Here is a 21,330-nt window from a genome sequence, read left to right as displayed (position 1 = left end):
TAACAACGTAGTTATTCTGATAAATTGGTGTGTATAAACCTTCCCAAATGAAACAGTGTAAGCACAATTTCTCTTAAAATTTGACATACAATGTGGGGAAATTAAACAATAACACTGGAAAACTTCAAATGAGATACTTTGTCCTGAGAGGGGTAACTTGGTTTTCAGTCCACAAAGACGGTGTTTGTGGATCTGAGAGCAAACAGATCGCCAAGTCTGGACATCTGGTCCTCTCCAGCAGAGCCCTTGGACACGCTGGTCTCATGCAAGCACTGAAACTCCGTGTGATCCCTGAACCTTGAGTCTATGCTGAGCCCCTTTCTGAGTGAGGTGGCTAGGGCAGCATGTAGAGTGTACGCAATGTAAAAATGTCTTAAATTTTGGCAATATACAAATAACAATTTCTTTTTAAAACATTTTAAAATTATTTCTATTTTATGTGCATTGATGCTTTGCCTACATGTCTATGTGAGGGTATCAGATCTTGGAGTTACAGACAGTTGTGAGCTGCCATGTGGGTGCTGGAACTGAACCTGGGTCCTTTGAAAGAGCACTTAGTTTGTCCTCTCAACTGCTGAGCCAACTCTCCAGCCCCCAAATGACTGTCATTTTTTTATTAGAAAATATTATACTGTTTCTTGAAAAAAAAACATTATCCCATTTTAACTGCCCCCTCCATGAGCACCTGGGAGAAACCCTGAAAAATGAAGTAGGTGATGTTTTACCTGAACTGAGTGGGTGGCCACACCCTCCTGCATGCCGATGTAAAAAGCGTGTAAACGAGCATCACTGACAACTCCACGGCATGATGGCAAAGGAGGTCTGGGAAAAAATGTTAATTTAAACATTCAGCCTCTATATGTTCATTTCTTTATAATAAATTACAGATCGACCCCCTCTGATAAGATACTAACAAAATGCAAATTTCACTATTCCTTCCAACCTTAATATCCTTATAAAGCTGCTTAAATCCACAGTGAAGGCCGGGGAGTGCAGCGCAGTGTCAGCTCTAGCTTGGCATGTTGAGGCTCTGGGTTCCATCTCCAGCACTGAAGGAAACAAGAACTGTTTATATCAAATCAACAGTGAGTCAGAAGTGTGGGGACTGGTCACCTGAAGAGCTAGTATTTTTAATGCATTAGTAGTATATATTAATTTTTCTTTACATGCTTTACATTTACATGAGTAACTCATGTGTAACCGGTGTGGTCATGTGCCCACCTCAGTCAGTCTCTCTGTTGTTTTAAACACCAATGGCTTTACTACTGAATAGACGTCCGTCCACTCCACCCTCACAGGCTATTTCAGCAGACATACAGCATGGCCCAGCAGCAAAGCAACTGGTGGCTTCCATCAACATCCATCCTGTATAAAGCAGACAGATCAGATCATTATGACAAATTACAAATCAAGTTGAAAGTTCTGTGTTTCTTACACACTAACATTTAAACACTTGCTAACCTAGTGGGTTAAAATTCTTTGAAACAACTCCTCAGGCAACTTTCCTCTTATGGTTACAGTGCACATCTAAAGCTTCATAACCTTAGGAAAACAAACAGGTCATGCCTGGTTATTATGGAACTTTATTTAACTTAGTAGCCCTAATAGGAATGTAAGATTGTGTCTGTGACTTACATTCACAAGGCAAATTTGTATTTATAAGTACTTTACAAAAATGATTCCCTCCCTACCTCAAATCTCTAAACGATTGAAATTATTTATATCTCACAGATAAGAATTAGACATTGAGATGATGTTTAGAAATCAATCAGAAAAGAATGACTTCATTGTCTCTAAACTTTGAGTCATTCAAAACTTCTCTGTCCTTCTAGTTCTGTGACTAATCAGTTTAAAGGTTTGTCTACTCAACTGTTCTCCCACCTTTAAAATAAATAGGACTATCAGGAGCGCTAAGGTCTCAAGTCCTAGAAAGTTAAAAGGAACAAAACAAAACAAACAAACAAACAAAAACCTAAGCATACATCACCACATAATGTGGCTCCTTCCACTGTGGCCCAGTTCTGGGGTTTGGAGTGCAGGGTGGGAAGCATGGAGGTTCCACACAGAAACGAAGTCAATAACATAGAATGTGAAACCATTTCAACATTTGGTTTGTTTTCAAAGTTCAGAATAAAGTCCTGAGCAAGATATAGCAAAATAGTCGACAAGTTTATGGTCTGATGCTGGTCCAGTTTTATGGCCTGATTTGTACTCTATTCAACACCAAAGTGAATACGTGGATCCCACCATGAAGGTCTGTGGCATCGCAACAGAGGAGCCCACTCAGTCTTTTCAGATACAAGCTGTTTCTGTCATCTGTGAAAGTGTCGCTTCTAAGAACAGGATGCAACTTTTTACTGCAATAATAAGACACCAAATTCCATAAATTCTAAAAATAACAACTGTTAGCTACTTTTTTGTGACTGTGATGGAAGTCCAGGGCCAGGACAACTTATCTAGAAGGAGGGGTTTATTTTGGCTTGTGGTTCCAGAGGGTCAGAGTCCATTAGGGCAGGTAAGCATGGTCACAGAAGCAAGTAAGAAACTGAGAGTTCCTATCTTCAAAGACAAGCATAAAATGGGCAAACTGAAAGGAGGTACGTGCTGTTTGCTCTCACAGCAGCCACAAATGATTTCTTCCAGCAAGGCCACATTCCCCAAACCTCCCCCTAAACGTTTGGTGGCTCCAACTGGGGACTATTCAAATATCTAAGCCTTTGGGGAAAGTTTTCTTTATTTTACACCAATCCACCTTAATGAAGAGCTTACTAACTGGGAAAAGTAGGTATTTATTACATTTTTGTGAGAAAGTCAGAAAGAGGGATTAAAGAAATCTATGTTGACAGGTTCTGAACAATATACCCTAAGCTAGTATTTCAATCCCAAATAATGGTGCAAGTCAAAAGCATTATTTTAAACATTGCTTTAATATAAACTGTAGTATCAGTTTATGAGATAAAATTGGTTTGCAAAACACGTTAGGACACTCCCATGAATAAGTGTGGTGGTTTGAACAATGGCCTCCATTGGCTCATATATTTGAATGCTCTGTCATCACAGAGTGGCATTATTGGAGAAGAATAAGGAGGGTTAGGAGCTTTGGCCTTGTTGGAAGAAGTGTGGTCACTGGGAATGGGCTTTGAGGTTTCAAGAGCCCATGCCAAGCAAGCCCACTTTCTCTGTCTTGGCCTGTGGACCAGGATGTGCTCCAAGGCCTTGAGTCCTGCCATGCTCTGACCACACTTCCCACCAGGCTGATAATGGGCTAAACCTCCAAAATTTAAGCAAGCCAATTAAATGATTTACTTTGTAAAAGTAGCCTTGGTCCTGGAACCTCTTCACAACAATAGAAAAGGAACGATGACAATGAAATGAGTAAACAAATATCCTATCATTGGAATTAATTTTTTTTTCTTTTTTCTTTTTTTCGGAGCTGGGGACCGAACCCACGGCCTTGTGCTCGCTAGGCAAGCGCTCTACTGCTGAGCTAAATCCTCAACCCCTGGTATTAATTTTTAAAAGTAGGGTTTAGAAGTTATTATAAAGAGAGCTTTCATTGAGAGTTTTGTGTAAGGCAAATTATCTTGTAGTGTTAGAAGTATTCCTAATTCAACAATAAGGATAAATGCATGAGTGGAACTAAAAATTTGTTACAATTTTTGATTAACTTAAATTTAGCTATTTTATTGTTTTTTTTTAAATTCTGATAAGAGAGAAAAGTGTACTACTTTGGACTACATTTTTTCTGTCCGTTTTATCTACTTTATTGACTTCTCGTTTAACAGTAGTGTCCACTTGAACAGTGAGGAGAGAGTCTCTATTTATGTGACTTTAAACAGTATCTTTGACTCTACCCTGCTATCCAGAGCCATTTTAGACAACAAATAGAAACAAAAACATTTTGTGAACTGTGAAAATTGCTTCTGTGAGAGTTCTCTCTAACCAAGGACTGGCCTTTTTGCTTCCTTTGTCTCATAACAAATTCTCTTTTTCAATGATTTACTGGAGCCATCTCAGCAAACACTACCAGTCACCAGCGGTTCAAGAGACTGCACCAGTGTAACACTGAGTTTGAGTTACATTATAAACACAGGTACCTTTACCTATGCACTGCAGTGAATACACAAGAATGCATAATACAATTTCTAGTCAGAGTTCTAAACTATGGGGACATTAAATAATTAAAACATAGGTGATCCCTGTTATAGAACCAGTTGTGTGAGATCTAAAATGTTGTTTATTGGAACCATATACAGTGGAATATACCTGCCATCTCAGTGGGGTAGTTTTTGTCTTTGTATTTTTTATTTTTATTTTTTTGCTATGCAAGAAAAATATATAATCTAGACATTTAAAACATTATCAGCATAATAATTACTACAGGCTCACATTGAAAATTCTGTTAAAAATTGCCACAGTCATGATGAGCACAAATATTGCAGTAACATCATTTGAAAGAGATAAAAACTATTTGCTAAAGACAAAACACTGAAATACATAAATATCACAATGTGATACAGCAATAAACTCATAACTATTTAATGTGAAAACTTAAATTTTAAAAGTTCTGTTAGAGAACCTAGAAATTTTTTACTATAGCAAAACATTTTATTTATAGTCCTTCAGCTTCTATGATAGTGTACAATAAAATACTTTTAAAAGATACAACATTCAAGTGCTTCATGTACACAGACAGTATTGCCAATGCTAATAAATTGATGCCCTGAAATAAGAGCTGAGCTAATTATGGTTTTGAATGTTTTCACCTTGCATTTTATGTAGCAGTTGGCGTTACACACTAATCAGTTTTGTGCTGACAGAAAGGATCCTAGTTAAAATACTGATTCTCAAAAGTAATGTATATCATATTGCTTGAAACTAAACAACCATATAAAAGTGGTAATTGTTAACCTAAACAATGATTAAGAAAGACAACTGGCATATACTCAGGCTGAGTGTTGAGTTCATGATGGTTCACTTTTAACAATAAAAATACTTTTACTAAAGCTAACATGTTTTTCTATACTATAGTCTCTTGAAGTTATAAAAATATTATATAAAATACCACAGACTTTAGAGGATATAAGTTCATGTGGTTCTGATACTAGCAGCTGAAAAATGTTTATAATTTAAAAAATAAATAAACTATCGAGGTAAACAAGTTACAAAAAAGCAGAGAACTGTGATAGCGTGAGAACAGCTTAGTTACACAACAGCTAACAAAACGGTGATGCGGTTGGATCAAACGTCTTAAAAACCTCTTTCAGAGACTTGTCATCTGTTTCTCTACTAGGATCATCATCTGGGGTGGGGCTTGCCTGTCCTGGCTCTCTTGCCTGCCTCGGATCACTGTATGGAGGTCCAATTAAGCCTGTTAAGGCCTGAATAGGAAGACTGTGCACAGCAGGGGCCTGAACCCCATCAGCACTGCTGAGGACATCTGTCTGCACATCAGCCGGCCCATCAACAGGGACTTTCATGTCTGCAGTAGTTTTCTGTGGAAGGATCACTTCTCCAGGGGAAGGCTGGTTTTTATCACTATTTTTTACACCACTTTTTTTCTGGTTCTCTGTATTTTCTCCTGAAGAAATGGTTGACAGCTCTGTTGCAGACAATGAACCCTTATCCCTAGGATCATACAAACTAATGCCACTCAGAACTGAACTTGGAGTTCCTGGTGGGAGGCCATCTGAAGAGAGTTTGGAGGCATACAAGGGAAGAGTCACAGGAGCAACAGTAACAGGTGCTGCTGTTGAGGGCTGTGACAAAGCAGGGTTCCACCTGGCTAAGGGCAGAGCATTCCTCAATGAATGCGAGTCCTTTATGGCCACTTGAGGAGACTCTGTATTGGGCAGTCTGTGAAGCCTAGGATCAAAATTCTTTTGCAGCCTAGGATCTCCTAGTTTACCTCCTGAACTGTGTAAATCTCCAGACTGCTCTAAGCAGCCCTCTCTGGGTGTTAGACTCATTCTGGCTTTGGCTGCTGAAGTTGGATCAAGGGAAAGGGTACCCTGATGATCACTTTTTGTATTCCATAATCTACTGAGCCTCTGGTCAGCTATAAGTGGGGGCAGAGGTAAATTGATTGAAGATACTGGATCAGGTTTAGGTAAAGGTACTGGAAGTAAGTCTTCTGGAGCCCACACAATGTGTTTTGCAAAGTTGGGTTTGTTTAGAATAATGTCCATTTTAATGTGACTGAATTGTCTTAACTGTGACCTTGGATCCTGGAGGACTACGCCAGGTGAAGAATCCAAAGGTATTAAGAAGGCTTTTTCTCTCAGTTCTCTTTCTGTATCTTCATCATCATCATCTCTTCTTTTGGGTTTGTGATTTGCACCAGCACTTGTATGACGCAAATCAAACTTTGCTCCAGTGGCTGAAGAGCCCCCAGGAGCACCTCCATTCCCTCTGAATTTCCTGGGATCCCACACAAGTCTAAGATCCACTGGGACAGACTCATGCGGCTTTCTAATATCTTGCCTTGGGACAGTCCGGAGTCTTGGGTCAACCACTTGATTTCCTTTCCTTTTCTCTTTAGCAAGTCTTGGATCAGTAGGAATGCTGAGCTCTGTGGGAGGGTGTTGCTGATTTCTTAGAGTTCCCGTTTGTTTCTGTAATGTCCTCAGTATTGACTTGACACCACTTCCTTCTTCCTCTTCACTACTGGAATACCAGTTAACTGTGTCGTCTAAATAGAGACAGAAGCTTACGGTTAAAAACAAAGCATTCATATTTGACCTTTATTAAAATTACAAATACATACTATTTCTGAACTTAGTATAATCACTGAAAGGGACTCCCACCCACGTGGCTACACGTACTTTCACCTTTGAACAATAGTACCAATTTTCCCACTTCTAGTTATCATAAATTTTAAACGTTTCTATTCAAGTGTATTCTCAGTGTTTAGAATGAAACACAGAAGAGCTAATCTTTCACCAACTGGTTCTAGGTACATGCACAGTTAAGGTAAATTGTATTGTTCATGTAAAGTTTCTTTTTTTAAACTATAGACTTTTATTTCTTTCTTTTTTTTTTTTTCGGAGCTGGGGACCGAACCCAGGACCTTGCGCTTGCTAGGCAAGCACTCTACCACTGAGCTATATCCCCAACCCTCATGTAAAGTTTTAGGGAATCTATTTACTGTCTTATGTATGCTTGTGTATAAACAGAACTTTTGCCACGGTTATCTGAAGCCTATAACTGCAGCCAGAGATAACTCTCAGGGGAGGGCTACAAAGTCCACTGGACATGGACAGGGCACAGAAACTCTTCACATTCTAACCGATTTCAAAAGGTATGAAGCTACTAAACCTTCTTCCTTGCTTGATGCTCTATGAGGCTGGGTGCCAGCTGGTTCTTCATCTTCTTGGTATCTCTGAGTCAATGGGATGAAAAGAGCTCTCTGCACTGCAGGAGGGAGCCCTGAAGCAGGCAGAGGGCAGTGACTTGTTAAAGTGCTGCTGGTATCAGGCCCACTCCCAAGGTGAGGAGAGTCATGAGCACCGGGAGGCTGCTGCTGTGCAAATTCTTCATGCCACATCTCATCTACAGACGACACAAGCGACACTGTGAGCTCAAACTGCACCAATGTGTAAGGGACAGACCGGCCTAATCACCACATTGGATTCCTAACAAATAACTATTTTTTAAAACAAATTCTCTTGTTTAAAATTTTGTTTTTAAATATTATTGAAAATTTTACTGCTTCAAAAGTTAGCTCAAGTTTTGTTTCTGTAGTTTTGAAGAAACTGAAAACATTTCAAGGTTTCATCAATTTTACTTAACTTAAAAATACATGCTTTTGGGGTTGGGGATTTGGCTCAGTGGTAGAGCGCTTGCCTAGGAAGCGCAAGGTCCTGGGTTCAGTCCCCAGACCCGAAAAAAAGAAAAAAAAATACATGCTTTTAATGAAAACAAAGTGTCAGTTTTGTAAGAAATTAGTTGCTCCCATCAGTAACCTTACCAGCAGAGTTATCGGGTGGTTGAAAGCTGTGTGCAGCATTCTGTGGGTAGTAATCATCGTAAACTTCAGCCGAGCCTTGCAGGCACTCAGAGTCGGCACTGAGCTGTACCTCACTAGGCATTTGCTGGTACAATGAAGCTGTAGAGCTGTGACTCTCTCTGGGGACTTTCATCACGTGTCCTGGAAAGCCTGGGGAATGATAAGCTCCACCCATACTTGGTAGTGTGTCCAGCTGAACAAGCCCTCCAGCTTGGCTATGAGGGCCTACAACTTCAGATGAACCAGGTAGCAAAGGTGGGTTCTCTTGCATTGGTGGACCAGGAGGTCCTATACATGGGTGGTGTCCAGGGGAGCCTGGGTGTCTCACAGGACTCTCACTTCCTTGAGGAATATTAGATCCAGGACCTGGACTTGACTCAGAACTGTACATATGCTGTGGACAGTGACTGCTTTCCTCATACTGTGGTCCTGGTGGAGAGGTACTGTTGTAAAATGCTGGTGGTCTACAGATGCACAACAAACAAACAGACAGACAAACAGCATTTTCAGTTCAAAACGAAGACACAAAACGTTATATCCCTATCTACATATGATCTTTTATGCTCATTTAGAAACCTATGTATTTAAGAAATTAAATATTCCATGTCATTGGCAGGTAGAAATGCATATGTCTCCTGATTCATTTCATATATAGTTTTCTTAATTGCTGCTCACTACCAGCTATTTGGGGAAAAAAGCACAAAGAGAAGTAAAAGTCACCTTGAATCCAATCACTCGGAGTCTCTCTTTTTCTGGCTATACATTGACTTCTTTATAACCAAATTAAAGTCCTGCTATCTAAACATACAATGCTGATCATGATTGCCAATATTGCTGGCATATATAAGGCTTCCTTTATTCTGACTTATTTATTATCATATCTAATAGTTTTGTCAATTCATTTTGGTTTGAGAGAATCTGCCCAGTGATGAGTCTCCCACTGTGTTTGTAATGATGCATGTGTATCTTTCTCTCAGTTTACTGATAAGAATATGATAAATAATATGAGCAAAATGGTGGGTATTGCTGTCCTCTTAAAGTTTGCAACAAGGTCTCAGTGTATAACCCAGAGTGGCGTTAAATTCACACTCCTCCTATCTGAGCCTCCATCCTAGTTTGCTGTCTATTGCTGTGATAAACACTGCAGCCAAAAGCAGCCTGGGGAGGAAAAGGTTTACTGTGTCTTATAGCTCATTCCACCATGAAGGAAACAGGACAAAAACTCAAGGCAGGACCTGAACCAGAGGCCACAGAGGAACATTCCCTACTGCTGCTTTGCCCATAGTTTCCCCTGCCTGCTTTCTTATACAGTCCAGGTCCACCTGCCCAGGGGGCCATCACCCTCAGTGGGATGGGTCCTCCACCAATCATTAATCAAGAAAATGTTCCTCCAGTCTTGCCTACAGGCCAGTGTGATGGAGGCCTTTTCTCTACAGTTTCCTGTTCCCAGCTGACTGGAGATTGTGTCAATTGACCAAAAACTAACCAGCATACCTGTTCTGACACGACAAGCACATTTACTACCACATCTGGGCATTTAGGATTAGAAGAAGACCTGGGTATGCAAGCACTAAAGGATGGAATCAGGGCTGGAATGGCCTGGTTAGGAAATTTATATTGGATGCAGCTTATCCAGAGGCGTTCCTCTAATACCTTAAGGAAAGGCCCTCAGAAAGAACCAAATGTACTGGAAACAGTACCAATCACTTGAAAATGCAAGATCATAGCAGGGGAAGTCAAACCCACCTCCCTGGCAGTGCCCCTTGAGTTACTCTATGGCAAACATCTGAAGCTGTGCAAAACTTCAGCAGAGAAAACCACTGGGGCAGGAAAGAAGGGTAAGAGCACAGAGAAAAGAGGTGGGGCGACCTCACACCAGGCAGGCAACTGCTGCTCTGCCTACGCTTAACCATGTGAGTGATGTGGAATACACGCTGGTATCTTAATGCCAAGATTTAGGGGAAACTGCCTCCATTTTGATGGTTTAACTTACTTCTTCCCAATTTTATGTGCTAAATCCACAGTAGGTTTTACAACTATTTCAAAAAGAGATGGAATTTTCTTCGTATCATCAGAAAGATCTGTCTCAAAATCGTCTTCAGCATCAGAAAAGGGAAAATGCTCTGATGGGGTTGGGAGGAGCCCGACTCCTGGGGGTGGTTTGGGGAGAGGAGTTATGCCGTGCTTTCTAAGTTCTTCTAATTCTCTTTCGTCTTCGTTTACAAGTTCTTCGTCAGCATTCAGCACCTGAACAATTATAAAGGTTAGTGCTTCAGAAGGACTTTCTTCCTCACCGTTAAAACTAAAGACTTCAGCATGACACTTTTGTTAAAAAGAAAAAAATTAACACTAAAGTTTAAATAAATCAGAAATAGGTAACTCTTTTCAATATATAGAACAAATTTCAGAATGGTTTTATAGCAATCAAACATAGGCGATAATTTAATCTAGAGCCCTTTTTGTTTTTGATACACATCGCAGACACACAGAGACAGTCTCTCTCCCTCTCTCTCTCTCTCTCTCTCTCTCTCTCTCTCTCTCTCTCTCTCTCTCTCTCAGCACTTAACAGCCTAGCTCCCTTACCTGCATGTATTACACATACATACCCATACCCATACCCATCTCCAAATAAGAAACTTGCAACCTCAAAATCCCTAGAATTTCCATCTGCTTGGCCACATATACTCTCATCTCTGAACAATAGTATAGATTTCTCTACTCCTAGTAACAATCAAATTTAGACAGCTTTTATTCAATGTTTAATATGAAAAATAGAAGGGGTGATTCTGCATCAACTGGTTTTAGGTACATGCAAATCAAAGCAAACTGTCTTTCAAGTAAACTTTGAGGGAGAACTCTGTTTATCATCTTATTTATATTTATGATAATTTGTTGTATATAGGATTGAAATCTGGTGTGTTACGGGAAGAGACATGAGCAAAGAAAAGCTATTATATGAACTAAACCAAAATAGAGACCTGAAGGCTGGACCAGTGGCCAGCAGTTAAGGGCACTGGCCACTCTTCCGAAGGACCCATCTACATGGCAGCTCATAAACATCTGTAACTCTATATGCAGGGGACCTGACACCCTTTTTTGGCCTTCAAGGACACTAGGCATACCTGTGGTACACATACATACATGTAGGCAAAAATTTAAACAATATAGAGAACTACCCATGCTACATTTCTCCTCTTGAACCCCATTCATGTGGCCCACTCAGTCCTGACAAGTACCCTCCCTCTGCAATTTGTACTGTCCTTTGCTCTGAAAATAATTATCACGCTACCTGAGCAACTTTGTGTGAGCCCTTATTTTCTATCTTTGGATAAAAGCCCAAGAATCTAGAAAAACCTGATCCCTTATAACAATTTGGAGTATTGGTCAAAGTAAAAATATTTTTTACTGTCAGAATAGGTATCAGATTAAAATATTCTCAAATTCTTAGACCAACAATTCTATTTTACTATAACTATATTTATAGGACAAAAACCTACAAAAGTTCAATTTTTTAGCAAATTAATAAAATATTCTTTTTTTTTCCGGAGCTGGGGACCGAACCCAGGGTTGCTAGGCAAGCGCTCTACCACTGAGCTAAATCCCCAACTCCAATAAAATATTCTTTATAAGATATGGTTTAAGTAAAATATGAGAACAGATCTAACAAATAATCAATGGTGTAAAAACACTACTCACGGGGTTGGGGATTTAGCTCAGTGGTAGAGCACTTGCCTAGGAAGCGCAAGGCCCTGGGTTCCGTCCCCAGCTCCGAAAAAGAACCAAAAAAAAAAAAAACAAAAAAACAAAAAAACAAAAAAACAAAAAAAACAAAAAAACAAAACAAACAAAAAAAAAAAAACCCCACTACTCACTTTGTCCAAAAGTTTCTTTGTTTCTTTAGTCAGATCATCATGAGAAAACTTACACTTGTCTCCTTGGTAGCACTTTGCTCCACTATGATAGAACTTGCAAGGAAATTCACATAAACAAAAATATTAAGGAACAAATCAAGTAAAATCAAGGGTAATTGTGTGTGTATGGGTCTGCGTGTGCACATCTGCCTGTGCATGTGGCGGTCAGAGGTCAACGGTGAGTGTCTTTATCATTTTCAACCTTAATTTTTGAGATATGGTTCACCACAGAACCTGGAGCTCATCACTCTGGCTGGCCAGGGACTTCTTGGGATTTATTTGTCTCTGTCCATCCCCTAGCACTAGGCTATACACACATGACACTGCACCCAACTTGTACATGGGTGCTGGAGATCTGAACTTAGCTTCCTCATGCTTGCACAACAAGCACTTTACTGAGCCATCATCCAAAGCCCAAGGTCTAATCTTTTTCATTCAAAAGAAAAGTAACTGTTAAAAGATGATCAGCCCAGGTATCTGCTATATAACATTGTACCTACAATCAACCTTTACATGTTACACCTTCTTAAAATTTGTTGAAAATATATCTCATTTAAGTCTTCTTACCACAATAAAAAAAGCTAAATCAATACAAGTCTACTAGTATTTACTGTAGTGAAGAATTTGTAATCAAACCTAATAACTCACTGTTTTAATAATTCAAAACATAAAAAAATTAAACTTATTCTACAGCTACATACTTTTACTTGTCTCACTTTTATAAGTTCTTTGAAAATTTCATTCAGAATGTCTTGATAATATTTATCCCTCAACTCTCTTCAGACACACTCCCTTCTCTATCTACCCAACTCTGTGTTCCTCCTCCTGCAAATCATCAAATCATCAAGTCTCTGTGTGCTGTCCATATATTCTTGGGGTGCAACCTTCAACTGGAGCATAGGTTGCCACCAAGAAGACCACTTTTAAAGCAAACTGACTCTTTCTCTCCTAGCTGCTCTCAATTGCCCAGAGCTCCTCAGCTAGGGGTGGTACTTCCTGTCCATCTCCCCTCTCCACGGTTTAGCCAGCACATCTTGTACTTGCTGTCACAACTGTTCTGTGTTAATACATGCAGCGGCCCTGCTATGTATGGAAAACACTGCTGCCTTATAGTCATCTCCTTTGGCTCTTAATACTGTTCTGCTTACTCTTCCAGCATCCCCTGAGCCTTGGGTGGGGAGAGGACATGCATGCCCCACTTAGGCCTCGACTTCCAGTCTCACTCTGCACCTTGACTCCTTGTGCATCTGTGTTAGTCACCATCTACTGCAAATAGAAGCTTTGCCAATGAAGGTTAAGAGTTGTACTAAAACACATGTATTTTAAAACAATTACAGTAGTTATAGAAAATGCTGTTGTCTTTTAATAGATAGGTGCCATTCCTTTCCTATAATTAAATATTATAGAGAACAAAAAAACTGTATAGGACAAATTTTTATACCTGCGAAGGATATAAAAGAAATAAAGAGGTTTGGGTAGGTCATGTTAAAAATAAAAAAACACAGCTGAGGGGTTGGGGATTTAGCTCAGTGGTAGAGCGCTTGCCTAGCAAGCGCAAGGCCCTGGGTTCGGTCCCCAGCTCCGAAAAAAAGAAAAAGAAAAAAAACCAACCAACCAAACAAACAAACAAAAAAAAACACAGCTGAAAAGGATTGCAACCCCAACAGCATAAACTAATCTGAACCCCTCAGAGCTCCCCAAGACTAAGCCACCAACCAAAGAACATACATGGGCTGGTCTGTTGCTCTTACTACATACGTAACAGAGGGCCACCTTGTCTGGCCTCAGTGGGAAAAGATGCGCTTAATCCTGTAGATATTTGTCGCCCCAGGGAAGGGGGATGCTAGCAGGGTGAGGTGGAGTGGGCAGGTGGATGGGGGAACACCCTCTCAGAAGCAAAGGGGAGAGGGGATAGGGTGAAGAACTCACGGGGGGGGGGGGCAGGAAGGAGGGCAACATTTGGGTTGTAAATAAAATAAAACAAAACAAAAAGCCCTCAACACAATTAAAGCCACAGACTAATTTTACTTAAGTTTTAGAGAAAAATTTCTAAAGAAAAAAATCTTGATGTAGTGAAAATTTACTATTTTGGGATGAAGTGCATTTGGGAAATATCTATGTGATTTTTAAAGAAGTCTGACAGGTTGGCATGATGGTGCAAGTCTTTAGCCCCAGTACTTGAGAGTCAGAGACAGGTGGGTTTCTTTGAGTTCAAGGCTGGATTGGCACCTACCTCCTCTGGAGTTCTAGGGCAACACAGTGTCTCAAAAAAAAAAAAAAAAAAAAAAAAAGACTACAACAGCAACACTCAAAACAAAAACAGAATGACAAACTCAAGAGAGGAAAATCATCTGTTTAATTCTGCCTAATGCAAAAAACAAAAACTAATAAATTCAAAATCTTCTTTAAACACTTAATACAAGTTAAGGCAAATATTATGTCTGCCCCAATCACTATTACTTAACATTACTGTTGAGGTTTACTGAGTGAAGTTAAAATGGTGAAAGTCATGGTGACATACACTTATAACCCTGGAAGGCCAGGAACTCAAGGCAGCCTTAGGCAATACAGTGAGTATAAGGCCAGTCAGTCTATACAGTGAAACTCTGTCTCAAAAACAAAAAAACATATAAACAAACAGCCAGAACAAACAGCAACAGCATATAATAAAATTGCATGAAGTAAAATATTATTTATTTACACGTGGCATGAAACCCTAAGAACAGAACAGAAACTTTTTTTTTTTTTTTTTTGGTTCTTTTTTTCGGAGCTGGGGATCGAACCCAGGGCCTTGCGCTTCCTAGGTAAGCGCTCTACCACTGAGCTAAATCCCCAGCCCCAGAAACTTTTAAAAACAGAATTTAGTATCTGGTTTTAAAGGATGATATAAAATTTGAAAACAATGCATTCGTATTTTTCTGGCTAAGACAAATTATATTTTAACAAAGAAATGAGGTATACTGTCAGATACCTAGATATCTAAATATCATAGCGACTCTATTAAAGGACAAACGGTGCAAAAAAAAAAAAGTGTGCCACTGTGATCTCCCTCCCCATCAAGAAAATCAGTACACTGGTTAATACACAATTTCTATAAAGGATATTATGCATATAAATGCAGTTCTCTCCTTTGGTACAATATCCCTGTAAATAATATTTGCAGACCTCCTTTTTCTTCTCCAATTCTGCATCATGATTAAATTTACAATGATCTCCCTGTTTAAACAAACAAAACAGAAAGAATTGTTATATTCTCTCCATGTGTCCATGGTGGGAACGATGCAGATAATCCCTCCAAAGTCCTCCCCAAGCATGCAACAGCCTTAGGACTCTGCCAGTGTCCCAGCAGTACCCACCATTTTTAGCTGTGGCATGGAGATTTATTTAACCTCTTGAGGTCATGTCTAGCAACAACTCACTAGTAAGGCAGCTATAAAGATTAAACTACCATGTATCACCTAGACCATGAAGTCATATGCTACACTGTCAGAAGCCGCAACTGTTATCTCTCACAAAGGTTAACGCATCTGCTAAGCCCACTGTCAGACAACCAAGACCCTATCTGTCACAATGTTAACATAACTGTCAAGTAAGATCTGTCTTTTGTCAATTGTTGTGGTCTCAGAATACAATTAAATGAGCTTGTATATATAGTAATTTCATGCATGGTACATTTTAAAAACCTAGCATTATTGCAACTACAAGCAATGAAAGAAAAAAAAAAACACTCCCCAAAGGAGAATCCCTAAATTCTGAAGGTTACTTGAACGTGAGAAGGATCTATCATACCCTTTACGTTACCTTAATACATCTCCCTTCCAGGAAGTATTTACAGATCTGTTTCCCTTTGTGCTCCACTGTGTGCTGGTTAATAAACTCCTGAGTCATGACTTTCCACTTTTTCCCCGGTTTGCTGTACTGCAAGAAAAAATTCACTTGAATGTAAGATATGAAATATCGGTATTAAAATACAGTTACATAAATCTGGAGAGCAGTATAAATTGTCTATAATGGTAATCAAGATTAGACATACTGATTCTACTCACTTAACTGGGGGATATATACTTCTGGTAGTCTTGTTTATTATTACTACTGGCTGCAAGAGAGCCTTTTTCTTTTGATAGTATTTTAAAAATAAAATTATAAAAGGCTTTAAATTTCATAGTAGTACTTAGTTTGGCAAAGGCGCTATAAAATATAGGTTCTCATGTATTGTTGACAGATTTTGTCATAAGCTTCAAAACTTTAAAACACCCACCCTGACACCAGGGCTACAGCTCCATGTGCCAAAGCCCACCTAATGGTACAGAAGGTCCAAGGGACCAATCCCCAACACCACAAAAATAAACACTACGTCACTGTTAAATACAGAATTTTGACTTTTCAGAATTAGTCTAAGAACAGGGAAGCAGACACAAAAATTTATTTACAATAATTACTGCAAAATCATTTAAACTGGGAAACTCTAAACATATACAAAACTAGGAAACCAATAAATGATGCTGTCATGCATTAAGGCAGTAGACTATTACACAGACATAATAAAATCATGTTACAGAAAAACAACCTTAGGATACAAGAAATGCTCACAGTACTTCATGGAACAAAAACCTAAGCCAACTGACAGTAGTAAGTAAAGCCAAAGGTAACGACTGAATCACTCAGCTCCCCACTTCAGTGCTTAGTCTGTGTGCCCTGTGAGTCGCCCTTTAAAGGACTCTATGGCCTTCAGTGTCAAATACCTCCTAAAATTCCGGGAACACGAGGGAATATAAAAAGCCAGCAGGGGCTGAGGTGAGAGAAGGGAGTAAGATTCAGGGGTAGTAAAGAGTAAGTCCCAGGAGACAGAAGAGTAGGGTCGGAGAGCAGAGTAACAAGAGAAGACAGCTAGTGACACCTGAGACAGGAGCAGCTGAGTGAGCCAGAGAAGATACTGGTTGGAGACAGGAGGAGAACAACCCAGGAAGGAAACACACAAAGCTGTAAAACGAGAAAAAAAAAGCTACAAGCACATGTTTCTGATGGTGGGGATGAGAGGTTTTGTACATTGTGGTGTCCATGCACTTTCTTATGAGAAGAAAGGACAGAAGAAGAAACTTCACACCCCTACTTGTTTCCGCAGTTTCCACTTCCTATTCAACTTCTGCCCTAAGTGTCAGAGGGACTAAGGGGGCAGAATACATCACTGAAGCAGGCTAAGTGTAATTACTTAACTCATAACTTGTATAAAACAATGTTTTTCAAGCATGAACTATCTCTTGAACATAATCAATCCAGTGACTCTTCATTCTTTCTGATTTGATTAGTTTGTCCTTTCCCATGGGCTCCTGCATGCTCCTGGACTCATAAGAAATTCTCTGGGCTGGAGAGATGCTCAGTCAGTAAAGTGAATGAGGCACAAGCATTAGAACTATGTTTGAGCCCCTGAACCTATGTAAATGTCAGACATAGTGGTTTGTGCCTATAATTCTACTGTTGGAGAGGTGGACACAGGCAGATTCTTGGGGCTCCCTGGCCAGTTAGCCAGCCTCATCAAGAGGCTCCAGGCCAAATGAGATACCCTGTCTCAAAGAAGGTACACAGCTCCTGACAAACACTTCACATGCATACACATGTGTACATGAATACACACAACATACATGCTTGTATACACACAGTTTCTCTCCTTACAGCCAGTTAACTGACATAGTTGATAATATAGTTCAATCTTGATTTTCCTACTGAATAATAAACTTTTGGTTATAGTCTGTGTCCACAGACATTTTAAAATGTTAGTGCATACAGGCATCTTCAAGAGGTACATTATATATCTTCATTTCACAGATTAAAGTATAAAACAGACAGTAATCTGCTTGAAAGAACTTTCTTGATAACTAATTATTTCTGGGCATCAGGAAAGAAGCAGAGTTACTTAGAAAGTAAGTAAGGTTACTTTACTTAAAAGTGGCACATTCTAGAAATCTATTATACATAGGAAAATGAACAGTAGTAGTAGTATGAAAGCTCTTATCATGGAACAGAAGAAGCTTGGTACACATTAGCAGTTGAAGAGAGGAGGAGGGCTGAGAATGATGGATGACAAAGGAAGAGAGGCCTCTTCAGGCCCAATCTGCTCACAACTTTTTAAACACAAAATGTTGACTGACATCCTCTAAGGCAAGGTGGCATTACTGAATCTTACAAATTAATCTGGGCACAAACTTTAACAATTTTTTAGATTTATTTATTTTTATGTATGACTGTTTTGCCTGTATGAATGTCTGTATATCATGTGAATGTCTGGAGCCCTTAGATATCAGAAAAGAGGTCAGATTCCATGGAACTAGAGTTTTGAACAGTTATGAGCCACTATGTGGGCACTGAGAACGGAACCAAAGCCCCCTGTCAAACAAGTACCCTTAATCACTTAACCACCTCTTCATCCCCAACCTTTAATTTTTAACCTTTATTATAAAAAACTTTCAAATAAAAAAAATCACACACTCAAATTAATCAGACCCAAAGTCTTTATATCTCTATAGACTTCTAAACCAGCAGTTCTCAACATGTGGGCCAGACCCCTTTGGCAAACCTCTATCTCCAAAAAATATTTACATTATGATTTATAACAGTAGCAATTTTACAGTTATGAACTAACAACAAAAATAATTTTATGGTTGTGGGTGAGCACACCATGAGGAACTGGATTACAGGGTCACAGCATTGGGGAGGTGGGGAACGACTGTTCTAAACAGTTAGCATTAGCCCCTTAGGCAAAGTTGTGGAGTTTCACATTGACTTTACACTTTCACTATCAAATACACGTTATGCACTTACTCACCATGAGAACTGAAAAGGCATTATTCCTGCACTCAGTCCCTGCTCTCCCTAGGCTACGCCCTGTCCTCCTCTCTTCTACAGGCTCTGCTGTACACACACGCACACTGTTTGTAGATACACATTTATTGGCTAAATTCTACATGAGGGTGAACACTTAGTTTTTTTCTGAGATGTTGTGGGGTAGTTTCACATTGCACTGTCTACACCCTCTATTTTCCTGCAAATTTTGTGATTAGATTTTTTAGAACTAATATCAATTTTTATATATTCCAAATTTTCATTACCATTGATCTGAGCATTTCAGCAGCTCCAGGTTGATTCTGACTCTTCACGATAGCGAATAAACCGCAATAAGCATAGGAGTTCAAGTACTTCCGTGTTGTTTTTACTTTTAGATCAAATTTGAGAATATGCCCTTAAACAGTATTCCAAGAGTACTCAGTAAGAAACCTCTGCCTGTTATCTAAATAGCCACTGGGAGAGCAGGCACTTTCATTTCTTTTTAAAGATGTGTTTGTTTTTATTCATGTGTATGAGTATTTTGGCTGCAGTACACATGTACATCATGTTTGTGCCTGGTGCCTGAAAAGGCCAGAGGAAGATGTCGGATCCCCTACAACTGGGGTTATAGGTGTTTGTGAGCTGCCATGTGGGTGCTGGGAATTGAATCTGAGTCCCGAACAATAGCAGTAGTAGTTTTAACAAACTTTTTCTAACTACAGCACGTAATTTCCTCAAGGCTGCTGCTTTGAAGTCCACTCTGGGATAGCCTGGGAGACAGCCTGGAGGCAGAGGCTCTTGTGCCGAACCCCATGCCCTCTGAAATCCACATGATGGAAAGAGGGAACCAACTTCTGCAAGTTGTCGTCTGTCCTCCATGTGTGCTGTCACATATTAAAATGTAATGAGAACATTTAAAAGTTCGCCCTTACCTCCAGCTACCTGAATCAAAGCTAGAACCGTAACAGAACACAGGAACTAGATAACTCCCAAGGCAGAGCTGTTGAAATGCACACATTCAGAATTCAGCTCAACTTAACATGTACTTGCTGAGTAACTGTGCATGAAAAGTATCTACGTCCATCTTTCTGATCATGCATACGCCCTTTTCCAAGGCTTCTAGCTCTGATAGTAAGTGAACATACACCACATTCCTTCTTGGCCATCACCTGACCTGTTAGTGCCGTCTGCACTAAGAAAAACGTCCCAAGGGGTTGGGGATTTGGCTCAGTGGTAGAGCACTTGCCTAGGAAGCACAAGGTCCTGGGTTCAATTCCCCAGCCCCAAGAAAAAAGAAAAAAAAAAAGAAAAAAAAGAAAAACGTCCCAAGAGAAAGACAGCACAGTGAAGGAGGAATATGGAATATGGTTTTGCTCAGAAACACATATTGAGGTTTTTTTCCACATATATACATTTAATTTCTAAGTCTCTTAAGTGTGTACCTATATACTATTACCATGACATATTGAAAAAATCTTTTGGGAGAATTTTATTTATATTCATTTGATCTTAGCTGAAAATTTTCATTTATTAAGATAATAGCATTACAATCACAATGCTTTCTTTGCAATCAAATGATTTTAAATGAAAAAGGTCTTTTCCTCCTTACATATAATAAATTCTCAGTACCTCTTGAAAGTCATCCACTGCTGAAAAGACATGAGGCCCTTTAATGACTCGTGCCCCACAGTGCTCTTTTCTTCTGATTTTCCTCGGCAAAAGATGTCCATGACTAACATTAAAATTTTTAATCCGATATTCAGTACCTAGAAAAGTTAAAATGTTCTTCAAATATTATAGAAAAGCAAATGTAACGAACATCTATTAGCTTACTAGTACCAACACATTTTTTTAAGGTTTTATTTCCTCTTAGACTTACAATCTACCATTAGGAAAGGTCAGAACAGGAACGCAAAGCAGGGATATGGGTGTGGGCGGAGACTGAAGCAGAGAATATATGGGAATACTGATTAAGGCTTGCTTTCTCTGTCTGGATTGCTTAGCTACATTTTCTAAGAGGAAGATGAGGAGGAGGAGGAGGAGGAGGAGAAGAAAGTTGGTTTTTTTAAAAAGATGTATTTAATGTATTTATTTATGTACATACACTGTAGCTGTCTTTAGACACACCAGAAAAGAACTTTGGATCCCATTACAGATGGTTGTGAGCCACCATGTGGTTGCTGGGAATTGAACTCAGGACCTCTGGAGGAGCAGTCAGTGCTCTTCACCACTGAGCCAGCCACTAATACATTTGTTTTTTTTAAACAGTCTGTAGTGAATCGTCCTTCTCTCTCCTAAGAGCCAGTTGGAGAGTTGACCCATCCCTTTCTTTTGAGCACTGCTTCCTGCTCAGCAGGTGGAAGAAGTGTCTGCTACACAGGACACAAGGTGTGCCTAGAGAAGCCACTCTTGTCTCTCCTCACCCTCTTGGAAGAAGATGATTAACAGGTCTCTGTTTTTAAGAAAACTGACCTTTATATTCATATTGTGAGAAAGATGTAGATACCGCTGGTATCTATATCTTTTTTATCTGTAGCAAAGCAGATGTCTACTAACAATTTCCATATATACACATATATCTTCACTAGTTTC

At 39.5% G+C, this 21,330-nt stretch overlaps 1 protein-coding gene across 2 annotated transcripts in view; it reads right to left on the bottom strand.

Moving 5' to 3' along the window:
- Nucleotides 1-1,097: 1,097 nt before the first annotated feature.
- The window catches only part of Zc3h6 (zinc finger CCCH type containing 6), a 51,872-nt gene continuing 31,639 nt past the window's right edge, over nt 1,098-21,330 (bottom strand). The window contains 8 exon segments of one of the 2 annotated variants that reach the window (NM_001107772.1): nt 3,813-6,691; nt 7,318-7,551; nt 7,970-8,472; nt 10,002-10,255; nt 11,881-11,990; nt 15,024-15,135; nt 15,721-15,837; nt 20,368-20,504. In NM_001107772.1, coding sequence (NP_001101242.1) covers nt 5,217-6,691; nt 7,318-7,551; nt 7,970-8,472; nt 10,002-10,255; nt 11,881-11,990; nt 15,024-15,135; nt 15,721-15,837; nt 20,368-20,504 — 2,942 coding nt within the window. In that variant the 3' untranslated portion in view covers nt 3,813-5,216. 2 annotated transcript variants of the gene reach the window in all.

The sequence above is a fragment of the Rattus norvegicus genome, chromosome 3 (assembly GCF_021556685.1).
Source record: "Rattus norvegicus strain SHRSP/BbbUtx chromosome 3, alternate assembly SHRSP_T2T, whole genome shotgun sequence".
NCBI classification, from domain to species: domain Eukaryota; kingdom Metazoa; phylum Chordata; class Mammalia; order Rodentia; family Muridae; genus Rattus; species Rattus norvegicus.
The sequence above is the reverse complement of the archived record's forward strand: the minus strand, read 5'-3'. Positions and strand labels throughout refer to the sequence as shown.